This window comes from Labrus mixtus, chromosome 17 (assembly GCF_963584025.1).
Source record: "Labrus mixtus chromosome 17, fLabMix1.1, whole genome shotgun sequence".
Taxonomy (NCBI): domain Eukaryota; kingdom Metazoa; phylum Chordata; class Actinopteri; order Labriformes; family Labridae; genus Labrus; species Labrus mixtus.
Genome location: NC_083628.1, coordinates 25,355,561 through 25,373,113, shown reverse-complemented (window position 1 = coordinate 25,373,113; position 17,553 = coordinate 25,355,561). Strand labels below are relative to the sequence as shown.

The window sequence follows — 17,553 nt, the reverse complement described above, 5'->3', positions numbered from 1 at the left end:
GTGGTATAGGATGTTACTCCACAATGAATCGTGTACATTATAAATGTTTCTAAATTCTGTTATTTGAGATATATGTTATCAACATAATTTAATCCTGGATCTGACTCTTAAGCAGATATTAGTATAGGCAGCACATTGGTTGTTTGTTTATGCAAAAGACACCCATCCCTCATCCCAAATTCTTTATCCCAAATGTTCAATCTACATGACATCAAACAACCTTGATAGTAGATTAAGACACCACATTTAACAAAACTGATGATTCAAAATAAGAACAAATTATGTGACTATTGTATGATTGAATAAGGACAAACTTCAGATTTGACCAAATGGACACTAATGGAAAAACTTAATCCATTATATAGATATAAATCAAAATCAGCTTTCATCCTTTTAAAAATGTCACAGGCTCTTTCAAAGAAAATCACTTTAGTTAAAAAAATAAATACAAAAAGCTGCCATAAATGTATTCAACTCAACTTGGCATGCCAAATGACAGCACTTAAACAGAACATTTAGCTGGCCTGGATTTTTCACCATAGTGATGGTGGGCTCGACGTTTTTTCATCTACCTCTTTCATAATTGGAGCTATCATAACTTTTTATCGCAGGCAAGACACGTTTAGTTCCTGTCAAGTTCTTCAAATTTGCTCGCCGCTTCACAGCCTCTTTCAAGGTCACGGTATATTTGCACAGTGTGCCCGTGATGAAGGCTGTAATTTTTGCTGATATTATCTTGGAACCCAGGAATATTGTCATATATTACAGTCCATTAATTAAGGTGGCAATTTCCCTCCCCCTCTCTCCTCTCATTTCACCCTCTGAAACCCATCCCTCCTCTATCTCCCATTTCACCCACTTATCTTTTCACGTCTTTTCCACTTGTTAACTTCCTCCACAACCCTTCTCATTTGCCTTTCACTATTTCTGTTTGCCCTTCTTGCTCTCTTTGTTATTTCTTTGATTGTCTCTCTCTATTTCCTCTTGCAGCGTCCATTTCCCTTTACTATTTCTACTTCTTTTTATCTTTTTGATTTAACTGCTTTATCTCACTTTGTGGTTTTCTAAATGAGCGGCCTGGTATTAGCGCTGACCTTCAGAGTTTGGCTCTCTGGGAAGGCTTAGGGGGATGTTAGCAATGTTATTAAACAATAAGATTAGGACTGCCATGGAGGTTTCTACAGGCTTATGTGTGATTATCTTCATTATACAGTCTTGCCATGAGGAGTCAGAAAACATATTTATTAGATACACAGTATATTACTGATAAGAACAATCTAATTCCATGTGTCCTGTTACAGATAGCGCACCTTTTATCATATATATAAAAACAATTCTGGCGCACCAACATAATTATGGGTCGTAATATATAATCATATCTGGATACTGATTGATGCCTTGGCTCGAACATTTCTCCAAAAACCAAACAATTACAGTCTGCTGTGAGCTGAGACAGTCAGTCTGCTCAGAGACAACATCACAGACGCCATGATGGCTCAACAAAATGTAAATTAGACTTTTAGTTTGCTGCATTCTTCATGTGATAAAATAATGGGTATGCAATTCGCTCCATGATGGACTACCAGTGTCAAGCATGACTAAAGTCTCTGCAAGTTTTTCGCCCATAACATAGTGGAAAGAATAAAAAAAAACTTCTGCCGCCTGGATGGGAAATCAATTAAAAAACCTACGGTGTCATTTGGGAAAAAGGTCAGCAGCAATACACAAGTGCTGCACTTCATAGTGCATGCTTTATGCAAACCTCAGTCTACCTGGTTTTGATTTTAAAAAGAGGAAAAAGGTGAGTCTATCATTTTGATAAATAATGATTGTATCAAGGTGACAGTAGGGTATGAAAAGACTTGGTGCTGTTTTGCTTTTTGTTTTTCATTCTGTATTTCCTTTTCTTTTGAGTTAGTTACTGTATGTTGAAGGATAAACGTTTCTTCTTGCACTTGGAAACATAATTTTTAAAGTCCAGTTTGGAATATTTTTACATTAATAAAAAGGAAAACAATAAATCTGATTTATCGTTTAAAACATCCAAAACCAAATGCATGCTCCTGAAATAGTTCTTTTGGCCTGATAAAGAGTAAATGAAGGTGTCGGACATAGATTACAAGTCAGACTAAAACCTGCCAAACAAACAGATAAAGATAAAGCAAGGTCGATTCATGTCTCTCTCTCTCTCTCTCTCTCTCTCTCTCTCTCTCTCTCTCTCTCTCTCTCTCTCTCTCTCTCTGCAGCAAAACCTACAGATGTTTCTGATCAAAGCACTATTATCCAGCTGTCCCACTCCTTTTCACTCCTTTTCCCTGTAGCTGACTCTCAGGAATCCTTCTTCCATTCCTCATTTCATGACCCCTCTAATCCAGGCTTGTAAAATATTAACTGCCCTACTCTCTCTCTCAACAATTCTTCCTCCCTCCTGCACTGTCCCCCTTTCCTCTAGCTGCTCCCTCATCTTCAACTTTCCACTCCATCTCTCACTTTCTCTACTCCTTCCTCTCCTTTAACACTCCCTCTTATCTTCCTTGCTTCCATGTTCCTCCCGGAACATAGACATCTAAAATGTGAAGCATCAATTAACCCCGTCGCTTGCAAATCTTTCAGTGTTCTCCGGTGGCGTTCGCAAGCCAGATGATGAGGGAAATGATCCTCACACTCACACAAACACACAACACTGTACATGTGCTGTGGGGCTGAGATAAGATGGCAGGAAACAGGAAGTTGATTTATTTGAGCGTTGGTGCCCTGACTCATGCACAAACATGCACAGATCACACACACACACACACACACACACACACACACACACACATCCACAGCTGCAGCTGCCTCAGTGCTCACATGAAAGGAGAGGCAAATGCAGAGAGAGAGTGAATGTTAATCTCTCTGTGGGAAAGAGAGACAGGAGAGGATAAAGTGATAACTTAATTCCAAGATGTTTGCAGAGGAAGTGTGTGTGTGTGAGAGCATGTGGGGGTTGGTGCAGACTTGTGTATGTTCGTGCATACTTCCATCCAAGTTTGTTTTTTGGCGCCTGTGTGGCCTGTATGAATGTGCCTGTGAGCATATACTTCACGTGGTCCCAGATCTACTGAGAAAGTGTATCAGTGTATGAATGTGTGCACTAACCGTGTAAACGCCAGCAGCAGTTTATTGCATTGCTTATTATGTCATACTGCAGTTAATCGGATCTCTGTGTTATAAATCACTGGGGGGATTTAGCATTTTACTGTTTCGTACCTCACAGAAACATCTGAGGAAGCTGCCTAACCAGCTCTGCCAAATGCTGACTGAGGCAAGAAAATCTATCTGGCTGTTAAAATAAATATATTATAACACAGGAGGGGATAGAAGTACCTGTGTGAGTTATCATGTGCCAATCCTAATATATGCACACATTATAACCTCCACTGTTCAGTGCATTAAAATGTCAGATACTAATGTGAACATTCATTATTAGGGCTGCAAGCAATAATTATTTTCATTCATCACTTTGTAATATTTTATTTAACCGATGAATCCTCTAGTGACTCTAAAGTCAGAAAACAGAGAAAAATCCCGATTAGCGTCACAGAAGCTGACCATTTGTTGTTAAGAATATGAAATATATAAAGCACAGCAATAAGAAAAAATAAGAAAAGTAGTAATTTTTTTTCTTCGGCATCTCTCTGGTCAACATTTCGAACTACATCATTAATGCCTAACCTTCTGCCTTTGCCAGTATTTTTGTATCATTCAGCTCTGCAGCGTTGCTATTCAAATTGGAGAAAAATAACATTTTGAGCTGGTGAAGAGACTGAGCCTCATTTGCACAGAATTAATAAATATGGATGGCTTTTGCTGGGCGATGATATGAAGTAATTGTAGACAAGATACCAGTGTATGAATGTCTGTGCTAACAAGGAAAGGAAAAGACAAGTGAAGGCCAAACCTGCAGGGGAAGTGGAGAAACTGAGGCCCTGAGCAAGAGTCCAATCAGACGTGAATAATCCGCATGGGATCCCATAAATTATTTGTCTCTTCTGTTTAGTTTAGCCATGCTAACTAAATATCTGAACTTTAACCTAGCTGCAGCACTTCCAAATGTTTGATTTAGTCCCTTATCATTCCATTTCTATAAAAAAAACTTTTATACAGTAGCACTGGCAGGATTGTACTTTATATTACAAGTACAGGAAGCATCCACCTACATGTAGATTCCTAAGCATGGCTACCTGATCTAGTGTGTGAGCAAATGAAAGAGAGAGAGAAATTGTCCATTCCAATGTTTTCAACAACATGAAAGTCTAGTCAGACTTTATAGTTGTCCTACCTGTTTGAAGTGAATGTGTCTTCCTATTAATCAAACTCTTTCAAAACAGTATCCACATGAATTCAACTATGATTGATGTTCATCAGAGGAATCCCAATCAGTCATTTGTCAGCCATTGTATTCCTGAGTATATCATCTGTTTAAGCAGCTCTGTCAGTGGACACAAGTATCAGCCATTTCATGATGGTGTTTATGTTGAGTTGTATAATGATAGATTCCTCACAGAGCTTTTCAATTGTTTGGGTCATGGACATGTTGCTGGCTGCAAGTTTCAAGAAAACTCATAATTCGCTTTATGTTTCCACTTCCTTATGTTTCAGGTAATTTACATTTGACCAAACGTTTTTGACATTAACACCAATCAATGGCCATACATTAGGTATGCATCACTAGTGTGTGGCAAAGCCAAAGAATACAAATCAAGACGATTATCCGATAAAAGAGTTCAAAGACTCTGCTAATGTCATCATTAAAAACAAGCACATATACAGGATGACGACGGCCAGTGCTGCTCTTTGTATTTACGTATATGTATACGCTTAATGAACAGTTTTGGATAGCTCTGAAAAACGGCACTGGGTCATAGCCCTTTGTTTCATTCAAATGTTCATGGATCAAATTTAGGCTGTCAAATTTTTTTTTTGGATTAAGAAAAAGAAAGAAAGAAAGGGAAAGTTTATCCATAAACACGGCTCTACCAATCCCTGACCATGCAGTTATGTGCTTTTTATTTCTTTCTATCAGGTAATTTCACCAAGGCAACATCAGCAAGAAAGACCACCAAGTCAAAAAAAATGTGATCTTCTCAACCTAAACTGATAATTCTCCCAGACTCTATCTGTGTGTGTCAGCAAATCTGATATTTCTCTGTTGGACTTTCAAAAGGCACAATTCCCCTCTGGAATACAAATGAGATTCACTGATGTGCCACTGAGTTACAACCAGGCTGGAAGGTGACACAGTCTGACATACACATGCCAATGAAGGGCTACAACACACGTAGAACACACAGACACACAAACACACAATGTCACAGACACACAGACACAGGAAGTAGAACAGTTTCAGATGGTGTATTATAATGCCATCGCTGAATATTTTAATTCCACACTGCTGCTGTGCAAAGATCATAACTTAGTGCTGGTTACTCACACAAGACACACATTTGAAAAACACATCCATGCACACTCAGACAAAAGAAGTCAGATGCACACGACATGGGCACACAAGGCAAATATCCTGAAAATGAAAAGCTTGCACACACTGGCTCACACTGTTATCTTATGTTTGTGTTTGCTTTATGGATCGTGTAGTTGTATGATTCATATCAGTGAATGAATGCCTGAGTCTGTGTGAATGTCTGGAAGAATGGGTTTAAGTTACATGTTTAGATGTTGAATCTGGGTTTAACTTCTGCTATTTATTTTTTGTGGTTGAATTTCTGTTAATTAAAAGAATGAAGACATTAATTCAGTAAACGCATTATCTATTATTCCAGATTACCTTTCACAGTCTGTGTCTTTGTTTCAAACCATTAGTCTAAAAGGTTCCTCTCACTTTTATATGTGTTTCTTTTCTTCTGTTTCTATCTTTCTTTATCCTTTTTTGTGCACTATATATTTGTATGTGATTTTGTGTGTATGTGTACGTCAGTCAGTGCACATACAGTATGTAACTGACATTAAAACATACTTCTTAACATTTATCCCCATGAGTTTTGCTATGTTTATGCATCCTTGTGTAGATGTGCACAGAAGCTTGTGTGTTGTGTTGTGGGTTTGTGGCTCATCACTTATGTCAGTTTAGTAAACAGCCCATGGAGCCATATATGCAGTTCATTGCCCGTGGGATTGTGTGGATGTGCGCATCTACATTATTCTTTAAATAGCTCCTGGACAAAGATGTGCGCTTGTTATGTCCCATGGTCTTAGCCTCACTGACCTCACAGAATGACATTACGTTTTCTCTGAATGGTTCCGCAGTGGAGGAAAACATCACGTGCAGCACGATACCCTCAGTGCCCAGTGGAGTACAATGAAGAATAAAAAGTACAATATTCTGGATTGGAGAAAAAATCGTTTGCTTTTTCCAAAGTAACCATATTTTATTAACCCTGTAAGGCCTAAAACATCAAATAATTGTCAGGAATTTCTTATTCTTTGAATCTGGAGGTGGTGCAGCGATTAACGCGGTTGTTTCATAGCGAGGAGGTTCCAGGTTTGAATCCCCGTTGGACAGGAGCCTCTCTGTGTGGAGTTTGCATGTTCTCCCCGTGCATGTGGGTACTCCGGCTTCCTCTCACAGTCCAAAGACATGCTCATTAGGTTAATTGGTGACTCATTGCCCATAGGTGTGAATGGGAGTGTGGCTGATTTTCTGTCTCTATATGTCAGCCCTTGCCTCTCACCCAATGACAACTGGGCTTCATCTTCCCCCTGTTATTCTTTAGTCTTTATTAGGATCCCCATTAGCATCAGCATACACATCAGCTATTCTTCCTGGGGTCCAATACACATCCATTCATACACACTTATACACCGAACAATATAACAAACAAACAAACAAAGACAAACAGCAAGACCAGCTCCTCTAGTAGAATTAGAGAGAAATAAAATCAATCAATGGCCATCCATTTAACAGACCTTCTGAAGAACAACACAAACATCATCTGCCTCACATTTTCCTTCATACAAATCAGATAATATCCAAATTCACCTACTGTATATTTATACATTTTGATAAACATAAATCATCGTCTGAATGACCTTTATAACTAAATCTCTAACCATCCTTTTTACAGACATTAATTCCAAGAAACCAAACAGGCATATTTACACCTTATTCCACACTCAGAGTTAATGTTTCATAATGGTTAATTACAAACTCCAAGATACTGTTTTAACAACATTTTAAACTGATCGTTGTTACTCTCTGGAGTGAGACTCACTGGCAAAGCATTCCACCTGACCTGAACCTTCTGAGTCAACTTCCCTGAAACATAATATTATTCCTGATTTCATTTCTAGATTAATCAGTGTTTAGTTCAAATTAATTAGAAAAGTGATGAGCAGGTGACCACTGCAAACATCCAATTAGTCATAATTACATTATAAATCGCATATAAAAACTTTTCTGAGGACGTAGAGGTCTAAAAAAATAATGGTGTATCGATTTATTTGGCTTAAGGGTTAAAAAAAAAAAATGCTTGGTCAAAAGACTCTGAAGCACCTCAGTAACTCAGATTGGGTTTACATTAATTAATTAAAAAAAATCTATGTGGCAGCAGTGTATAGTACTCGATGTAGTCATCGCCTTCTTCTGTGTGTAAAGTGAATTTATCTCTGGTGTGACTGAATCTCTTCTTTATCCAATGCACAAACTGTGATTCTAAATAACTTATTTGAATGAATTTTTAATTGCCCACTGAACAATTTGAATGTGAATTTGATACATTATATGATTTCCCCTTAGTTGCCATCCTGTCTCCTTAGGGGACCTTTTAGTTTGCATAAACACAAATAAATTAAGCAAAAGCAGTGAAGTGAAATGTTTGTGAAGGACACTGATGATTTTCAGTTTTCTGAGGTAGGGAATAACAGGGCGTTGTAAGTAGTGTTAGAACACTGTGTATTACCAAGAGATCAATAGCACTTGAGCTGAATGTCATTATGGTTATTAGGCCTGCTTGTCTGTATGGTGATGAGGCATGAGGACATTATGCAGAGTGGTGTGAGAGCATGTGTAAGTGAGTACATGAGTGTACTCATAAGAGTATCTGATTCAGTTTCCACTGTTGCTATAAGGTGTATTATGCATGTATGCCATGTGAGCAGAATACTTATGATCAGTGATACGCCAGTGATGAATGCTTGTAGCTTCAGTAGAATTCAGAGAGAGTAGGAGTGAGTAGTTTCAAGGTGAGAGGGGGAGAAATTGACGGAGAGGGTGGTGGTAAAGGTGAGCGGAGAGAGAGAGCGAGATAAGGAAAACACTGACACTGAGAATGACAAGAGGGTACACAAAGGTAATATCAAATGATAACAGCAGCAGAAACACACATCACACATCTCTGAGCCTTGAAGTTCTTATTGTGGGTTCTGCTTCATTAACATTCCTTCTCAAATGTCAGCCAAGGCTTTTCAGTATTTAGTTTTGTTCATATCAACAAATCGTTTGAAGAGACCAAAACTAACAATGACTCCTAGCTACTTGTAAGTTGTGTCTGTCCAGCCACTGAAAGCTTATTCCCTCTTTGCCATAAAGCTTCATCGTCCAAATATTCATGAAAACACATACGTGAGGTAAATCGCATCAATCCACAGCTGAAAGTAGTCTTGAAAAAAATTCACAATATATTTCCTTTTTGGGCCATAATGCTTTGTAAACAACAGCTGCTTTTGGAAATTTGTTGTTTTTTTTTTTTTTTTGTGAAAATGGCAGTTTCTATTTATGATCTGTTTTTTTAAAGTTTACATTTCAAGTTGAAATAAATGAGCTTGGGCTGAGTGCCACAGACAGTGTAAGTCAGAAAGTATTTAGAGGCTAACTAAAGCACTGGGCTTTCCATGGAACTGTTCTACCATCAGGACAAGTTTGAATAATATTTACACAAGTGATATTTCAAATGTGTTTGGTCAGGATGAGGAATAGTCTTAGACCATGACACCTCCATTATCTGGCTTTCTCGTGGAATGGAAACAAACAAATAAGTACAATTTAAAAATAGACAATGTAGCCTGTTTGAGTCAAAATAGATTATTAAAAGTGTGGTTATGGTGGGTTTCACCTGCAGTTGGGGCCCTAAAAGCAAGTTTATTTATTTGAACCAGGGACAGTGGAAAAAAAACAAAAACATTAGTCTTAGAAGAGAAGACATGCTTTGTACCAGATTTAGCTTACTAGCTAATTTCCATCTGTTGTCCCTGAAGTCCCAAGATGTGTGATCGGCTTCATCAAGCAGCAATATTGGTGCTATTTCTTTCTCAGCACAAATGACTTATTTTTAATACCTTTAGTGAAAAAGTATTTTCTTTGGCCGTGACATGAGCAGCAGAGACTCACAAGTCACTCCATCACATGTTCTTTACCTGTTTGGTCTCCAAAGGGCAGAGCTGTCTTCACATTGCACTTAGTGAAACATCATTTAAATATCTGAATTCTTTAAACTTATCAGAATCAAAAATAATTGGTTTTAACAGCACTTAGCTCATTTTGCACACTTTGTATAGTATTAAAAGTAGAGCACTCGATAAAAGAAGCACAGAGGAGTAGATGATACCACTATGGAGAGGAAGAAGTTTTAGGAGAAGACAGAAAATGGAATTCAGAGAGAAGGACAAGGAGCAAAGATGAATCACCATGGGAAAAGGGCAGAGCTAGAGAGAAAGGAGAGAGTGATGTAACATGAGAAGATAAGAAGGATGGGATGTGGAAGCCGACAGGGGCTGAAGAGGAGGTCAAAGAATGAGTGTTGTGTTGAGACTCTCAAGGTCATCCACAGGGAGAAGCTGAAATGCTTCATTTTAGCAAAATCTTCCAGGGAGCATGTTTGTCAGATGTTTTTCCTGCATTGTGAAATCCCTCTCCTACTTTAATTCCATAGTGATGTTTAAAAAACAAAGACAGGTGCATTTTCTGACTTATTAATGTTTTAAATGATGTATGGGAATGGTATATATGATGACTACATCCTGCAGGATTATGTTTTTTCCAAAAGCTCTGCATGGATTTTCAGTGATTTATAATAGCAAGAATACTGCAACAAAGTTTCTCATGTCTTCTCTCTTCTTTTCTGCACTTATTCGTCACATAAAGCACAAGGGCTCCAGCATCATCAAAGCTAACATCAAAGTCAAACTGCACGATATTTCACTAAGATTGAAATAACTTTTTATGTAAATAAAATCACATTGGTTCAAAGAAACTTGACGGAGGAGGAGATCAAAGGAGACGGGCATATCTTGCCACCAACATGCATATGCACAACATTATTTGGACTTGGTGAAATTGGGAGTTGTGGCTTGGAGACAACTACTTACTTACAACCAGGATGGACAGAGGGGGAGACATGTGACAAAAGAAGACGAGCAGTGTGAAGAAGGCAGAGACAGAGAGGGAGACAGTGAGAGAACAAACTGTCAGGTTAATGGGGCGAGGAATCTTGTCTTATTTAATATAGATGGCTCTGGTATGGGACATGAAATATACATGAAACACAGGGTTGACATCTGTATCAGCTGCATTAAAAAGCCTGTCTAAGGAGACCAAGAGAAGGAAGCTAGATAAAGTGGAAATCAGCAAAGTGAGGCTTTGTAGTAAGAAAGAAAGGAGGGAGGAGACAAAGACAAGAGGAAAAGACAGGGAGGGAGACATCAGATCAAGACAAAGAACTTGACAGCATTTGATCCCAGGGCAACGGAGGCCTTTTTTCTCTTCTTCTCTTTTCTACCAAGATGAGGACTTTTCCTGAGATGGAAATCAATACTTTATCATTGTTCTTTGTTTTGCTGTTGATCCTCAGTGTTTAAGTGTTAATCTGAGGTCTTCACCTCATGTGGTCCTGACAGGGCCCACGGGACCTCCAAACAGAGCCCAGTACTAACCCTGGCTTAAATTCCCATTCAGCTTGCATATAGCCCTGTGTCCCCTGGGTTATGACCTCTACAACGTGTTCTTATCCCAGTGACAAAAGCCATGTGTTGGTATCAGCTCACAGATACAAAAAGAATAAAAGCATCACAGTTTAGTCAAATGATTTTCCTGTGACCAAATTGGAAATATGTTATGTTTTGCATTTAGCTTGTGTTAGTTTTTGTGTTATTTCTTTCTCCAGTGTTATTTCTTCAACCAGTATCACTTATAATTAACATGCAGGAATGTCCCACACACAATACTTTGTATAAGGCTTATATGAATGAATGTCTGTTTCCAGTTGCTAGGAGCTGAATGCACAGAGGACAGAAGTTTAATCACCGATGTCTCACTTGTTGTAAGCTCCTAAGATATCTTGAACACCTTGCCTCTGTCTGTCTCCAGTTGCTAGGAACCAGTATGAGCGGATAGGCAGTGATGTCACCATGCAGTGCGGTTCCCTGGACAATGACGCATCAGTGTCATGGAAGGTGAATGGGACAGATGTGAAGGCCCAGCACCGTCTAGAGGGTCCCAGATTGACACTGAACGAGGTGGATCTGGGCCACAACGGACTCTACAGCTGCTTTCAGAACCCGCACGGAGAGAGACGTGACACCATCTACCTCCACATCGGCAGTAAGTAGCCAGACAATTGCCCGCCGAATATTACTTCAAATAAGACATGATGAATCTTTCATTATCCCAAAGGGGGAACTGGGTCATTAAAGCTGTAAAGACTAAAAGGAAAAGGCAGAATAGAAATGACCACAATGCAATTACATCTCAAAAGGAACGGAACCAATGTATTAATAATGAGAAATGTTATGGATTCTTAGCTTGTACGTATGTGCAAAAAGAAAGACAAAAGCAACACACAAAAACACAAAACTTGCCCTGCAGCAGTTATTAATTGTGGTTACTTCAAGTACAATGGCAATGTTATGCTCATTATTATTTGATGTCTCTTTCATGGATGTCCTGCACAGAGCTCAGATTGAACGGAGTGGGGACTTATGCCTTCACTTTTATGGACAATAGAAGATGTAACTTCAATTAGATTAATTTTCTTAGCAGGTTTAAGCCTTTGCTGATGTCTCACCTGAAGAAACCAATGTGACTATTTTAACAGAATGAACATTACATGACACAAATGTTTTTGTTAAGTCTCATATCTAGTGTTATATAGTGGTGAGTATTTTACATTGAACATAAGCATGATACATTTGGAGTGTCTTTTTTAAATAGTTTTGCATAGCTTGAGCATAATGTAATTGGAAATTGTAATAGTAAGTCACAATATTTTATACTATCTTAAATATTGACATAACAATAGTACCAATTACTGTAGCCACTCCTATTATAACTCTATGGTAAGTTGAAATAGTTAAATTAATTTTTCAATCACATTTTAAATACAAAAATAAAACACAAATGTTCATGTCAGCAACCGTTATTGAAGGACCGCTTGCCAGCTGATAATTGAGAATGATTAGTTGTCAAAAAGAAACATGGTCATTTAGCAGTAATGGCTTTGCATTTAAATAATCATATAAAAGCTAAATGAGTGTAAATGTAATGGCATGTCACTGTAGTCTTTGATTTGGCTATTGCCCGCTTTGAGGTGCTTTATTCTGTTAAAGGTTTTTATACACTGGGCTGGTGAATAATAGTGGTGTTTAAGTAGAATGAGACTTGTAAATGACAAGAAACTCATACACATTTAAAGCAAAATTAACAAAAGTAATTAAATATTATAATTCTTCATTGGTCATTAATTAAAGGTTTAATTGTATTAATTTATTATATTAATACTTGATATTGTGAATGTCACACCTTTAACATCAAGTAGGCCTACATGTCATTATACTAAGTATTTTGTTGACTGATTTGACCATTTGAAGTCCAGTAAGCAACATAGGCAACAGGCTAAACCAGTTTTAATATGTGTTCAAATTCACATGTTATATTCTAATTCAAACCTCAAATTATTTGAATAAATTATTTTGCTGTATAAATATACAGCGTTAATGCTCTGAGATTGATAGCTCCCTTTCTGTTCTATTTTTAATTGACAGCATTGAGTCACTTCAAAGTGACGTTTCTGGCCAGTAGTGATCACTTTCCATCTCTGTCCATTCCAGTTTGTTGGCAGTCAAAGTAACAGCAATATATAAAATTACAAATTAAACTTCCGCAGAAATTGAACTGCATGCTGCTAGCTGGTTAGCAGGTGGAAGTGAAAATGTCTTTGGCATCAGTCATGGAAGGCCCCTTCAAAACAGAGCCAAAAGTGACATGATTTGATAGACTGCTGGCATGGAAACATGTGAGCTTCTTTCACAAGCTGTTCAAGTAAGCCTTAGGTCTAAATAATAAAGATTAAAGATTAAAAGAGAAGCAGCATTAGAGGAATAGAGGTAGAAGATGGTAGCCATTCATCTCTCTAGCACATTCCCCACAGTAGATTTGTTTACTATAAGAGTTATTACTTCATTATACAAATACATTTAAAATGTTGGTGTGAATAAAAAAGCAAAGAAGTGTAGCGAGATTGGTTAATACAGTATATTCTCATCAGTTTAACAGAAAACCACCACTTGTAATCCCGTCCACTTGTCAACAGAAAGAAAGCCAAAGGAACCACCTCTGGCCATTACATTTCAGGCTGATGTTAAATGTAACATTTCCATGCAAATGTTTGATGAATGAGACTGTATGTGAGGGTGACAGTTAGGTTAATCATATCGCCAATGATGAATTACTCAATGCTGCGAAAATACCGCATTAATCAGAGTTTTATGTTATCTTAGATTATGTCACTATAGTGTGTGTGCATGTGTGTGTGTGTGTGTGTGCATGTGGGAGAGAGTAAAGCAGGTACAGAAAGTGATGAAGGAACCACATGTCAGTATTGTAGCTCGTGCATTTGTCTGCATGTTTTTTTTAGTTTTTTTTTTTTTTACCAATGTTAATTTCTCTTTCATAATGACACTTTGGTGGTCTCGAACAGTGTGAGTGTGTGCATGAGAGAGAGAGAGACAGAGAGAGAGAGAGAGAGAAACAGAGTTGCATTGTGTAACTGTTCTTTTGGGGTCAATTACATGTTTGTGAGAAGAATACCTTTGTGGTTTAGCCTGGTTGTGAATATAATTACCTCGATAACAGTTGGTGATTTTATGACACAAGGCACTCTCCGGGGAAACATCGACTTCAATTCTGTCTTTCAAACTGCAGAAACTTGTACTATCATATTCTTTCGCTGTGTCTCTCTGGCCCTTTTGTACAGAGTCTTAATGGGGGAAATGATGCTGTTATTTCTCCTGGCGAATGTGTATTAAACCTAAAAACACAGATAGGGGGGACATGTTTCAAAGCTGTAGCTGAGCCAAAAGTGATTTGATGACATGTAAGATGTGCAGGGAAGAAAGGATTTAAAAATGCCCCATGTATGGAGGCTGTAGTCTTCCAAGCGGGCCGTCCAGGTTCAAATCCAGCCTGTGGCTCCTTTCCTACATGTCATACCTCTCTCTCTCTCTCCCTGATTTCTGACTCTATCCACTGTCCTATCTCTCCAATAAAGGCACAAAAAGCCCAAAAATGAATCTTAAAAAAAAGAAAAAAGAAAGCTGCTACATACTGAGTGTTATGTTGCACAGCAACTTGTGTTTGCCGAATGTGATCATATAGCAAAAGAATCCCAACATTCAGTCAACCCATCTTTTTCAAAGATGCACCAATCCAATTTTTTGAATTCTGATCTGATATCATTATAGTATTAATAACCTAATCCTGACATGAAGGATGAGACGAAATATTCATGTTTAAATAATTACATATGAACTGACTATGTTGTGATCCAAATCTTCAATATGTGTAACGTTTACAACAGCATCAGTCTCCCTCTGCTGTGACAGTAAACCTCTTGTTGACTCCTAGCTGCATTGTATGTACAGAGAAGGGGTGGGGGGGGGGGGGTAAACCATTATCAATAACTGCACCGGTGTAACTTTCTGCCACAACATGGATTTTTGTTGTTTGATTGTAGGCACCGCCAATTGCGCAGCCTAGCAGCCACAGTGGAGGGTAAGTTAAAGTAGCACAAATGAATGGTAAATGGCCTTAACTTGTACAGTGCTTTTCTAGTCTTCTGACTACTCAAAGCACGTTTACATCACATGTCATCCGTTCACACACTGATGGCACTGGTTGCTATGTAGTGAGACCATCAGAAGTAGCTAATCTCATTCATAAGCATTCATGCGCCGACATAGCAGTGGGAGCAATTCAGGGTTGCTGCAGGAGCTGGGGATCGAACCCTCGACCTTCCGGTTGAGAGACGACGACTCTACCAACTGAACCCCAGCCACTGTGATATTTGTCACAGACAATGGCTTAGTGTCTGACTCTCAGAGCAGAGCTAGCTTTCGCTCTGATAAAATAGCTCCGCCTCCTCCTTGTGTCAGAGCAGGTGTCAGTATTAACTATGAAAGTGAATTATGGCAGAGCAATCAGTTTAACTTTTACATTTACCCCTCTTCAAGTTTCAGCATATAACAGAAACAGTAAGTGGTGTGCTCGCTTGCAGTGCATTCTTGAACTTTTGTTCAACCACCACCACTCCAAACATCAGCTTTGCAGAAATTGCGAGGAAGTTGTTGGCTTGACATGTTACATGTGGGTTTCAAGTCATGCCTGCTGGCATGCTTTCTATAATCACACAACGGGGCTTCAATTTGCCACTTTCTTTTGTCTCAGTTTGAAAAATCAAAGTGTTACAATGACTAGTCTTTGTTGTAGAACTATTCCTGGATCAATGTGTCACAGGGTTTAAGTCTCATTCTTTTCTTTCATTCTTTTCTTTTATATTAGTTATCACACCCTAAATGCAGCCTGATATTTTTGTACATTTCTATTTTGTTCTTTGTCTCTCGTCTTTGTATTTCACACTATTTCTTTTTCTGAATTTTAACTTCCATCACACAGTACTAATGACAGCATAACAGGATACACTTGTTCTGATTAGCATCGTGATGATAGTTTGATTTTATGTAGTGTTTATTACTTACACCAGGGGCTTGTTATGTTTTACACAGATAGAAGTGTTATCAGGAGAACAGCCCAGAGCCATCTGTCTATGCCTTTTTCATTTTTCTCCCTCACTCTTTGTCTTGTTTCTCCCTCAAACTTTGCAAACTTGTCATCTTTCTTTCCCCCCCCTTTTCCCGCCTCTCTTCACCCATCCATTCTTCCCTGCCTCTGTCTCTGTATCTGTCCCCATCATCATCATCATCATCATCATCATCATCATCATCATCATCATCATGTCTTATCTCTCAAAATGTTTTCTTTGGATCCTACGCTAACCCCTCCCTGAACTCTCTCTTGGTTCTTGTGCCTTGGCTGGTAGTTTCTTGCAGCATCAGTTAGCAGTGTGTTTACACTGTTTTTTTTTTTTTAATTACAGTATGTTCACAGGACGTCAAACTATGACCCCAAAACTGTCTGAGTGTATGTGTGTTTGCCCCACCTTCACGCCAATTTTAAGGAGCTTTTGTGAGCTTTTCCCAGAATAGTGTCAACATAATAGCAGCCGAAGTGACCACAGTTGTTCCTATTTCTATGGTGGGTATGACTTTTATTTTTACGAGTGTGTAGTGTCGCTGGGTTGTCTGTTTCTCTTACTCTTTCTTTTATGTCACTGTAGGTGAAAGCTATGATGAAGTATGAACTTATGAAGGCTCGTTGAATAAAATGATGATCCTAAATGGATGGACGTAGATGATGGAAGATGCATTGCTCAAGATATTTTTTAAAAAAGTGCCAATCTTCTCAGACATGTACATACACAATCACTTAATAACATACTCCAGCACCAGACTATTCAATGACATCCTCTAACACTATCTTCAAATAGAGTTGATGTCTGACAGGGACATAGGAAGTGGCAGACTGATAAAGAAAGTGAAATATATATGGACAGCTAAAGGTCATTATAAAATATCAAAGCTCTTTAGTGAAATACAATATTAGTTTCCTTAACTGACACAATGTGAAGTTATTGCTGCCCTGGCCTTATAGTTTTGCCCATTCTCCTTTATTTTGCTCTCCTCAGTGGCTGACAGCTAGGCGCTTTATAGCATCATACATGATGTTCTAGATCCGTCCAGTTATTCACCCTTACAACTAACACAACATGACCTACAGCTGCTCATATATCCGTCCAGTAACCCTAGTGACCCGTCGCACAGTCAGCCTGCAAGACTCATAACTTCAGGAGTTAGTTACGACACAGAGTTAAGACATATCTGACAGTTTATGCCTTCAAATAAAAGATCGACTATTGATGGCAGCTGCTGTAAGGGCTTTATGTTAAAGCTTATAAGTCAGCCTGCTAGAAAAAGAATCGCAAGAGCAGCATTTTATTTTGATTAAATGTTGTGAAACTCTTGTGTCCTCTGAGTAATTTGGTGAAAATAAATGTTTTTTTAATTGTTTGCCACAATCGAGAGAACTTTCATGTTTTGAGTTTGTTTTAAGTTTATGAGAAACACAAAAAGAAAAAATGTTATTAAATGGGAAAAAAAGGGGAAATTGAGGTT

At 38.3% G+C, this 17,553-nt stretch overlaps 1 protein-coding gene across 3 annotated transcripts in view; it reads left to right on the top strand.

Moving 5' to 3' along the window:
• Positions 1-17,553, top strand: part of cntfr (ciliary neurotrophic factor receptor) — a 222,296-nt gene that overhangs the window by 109,541 nt on the left and 95,202 nt on the right. For all 3 annotated transcript variants that reach the window (XM_061062200.1, XM_061062199.1, XM_061062198.1), the window contains one exon: positions 11,357-11,590. In XM_061062200.1, coding sequence (XP_060918183.1) covers positions 11,398-11,590 — 193 coding nt within the window. In that variant the 5' untranslated portion in view covers positions 11,357-11,397. The remainder of the gene's footprint in view (positions 1-11,356; positions 11,591-17,553) is intronic.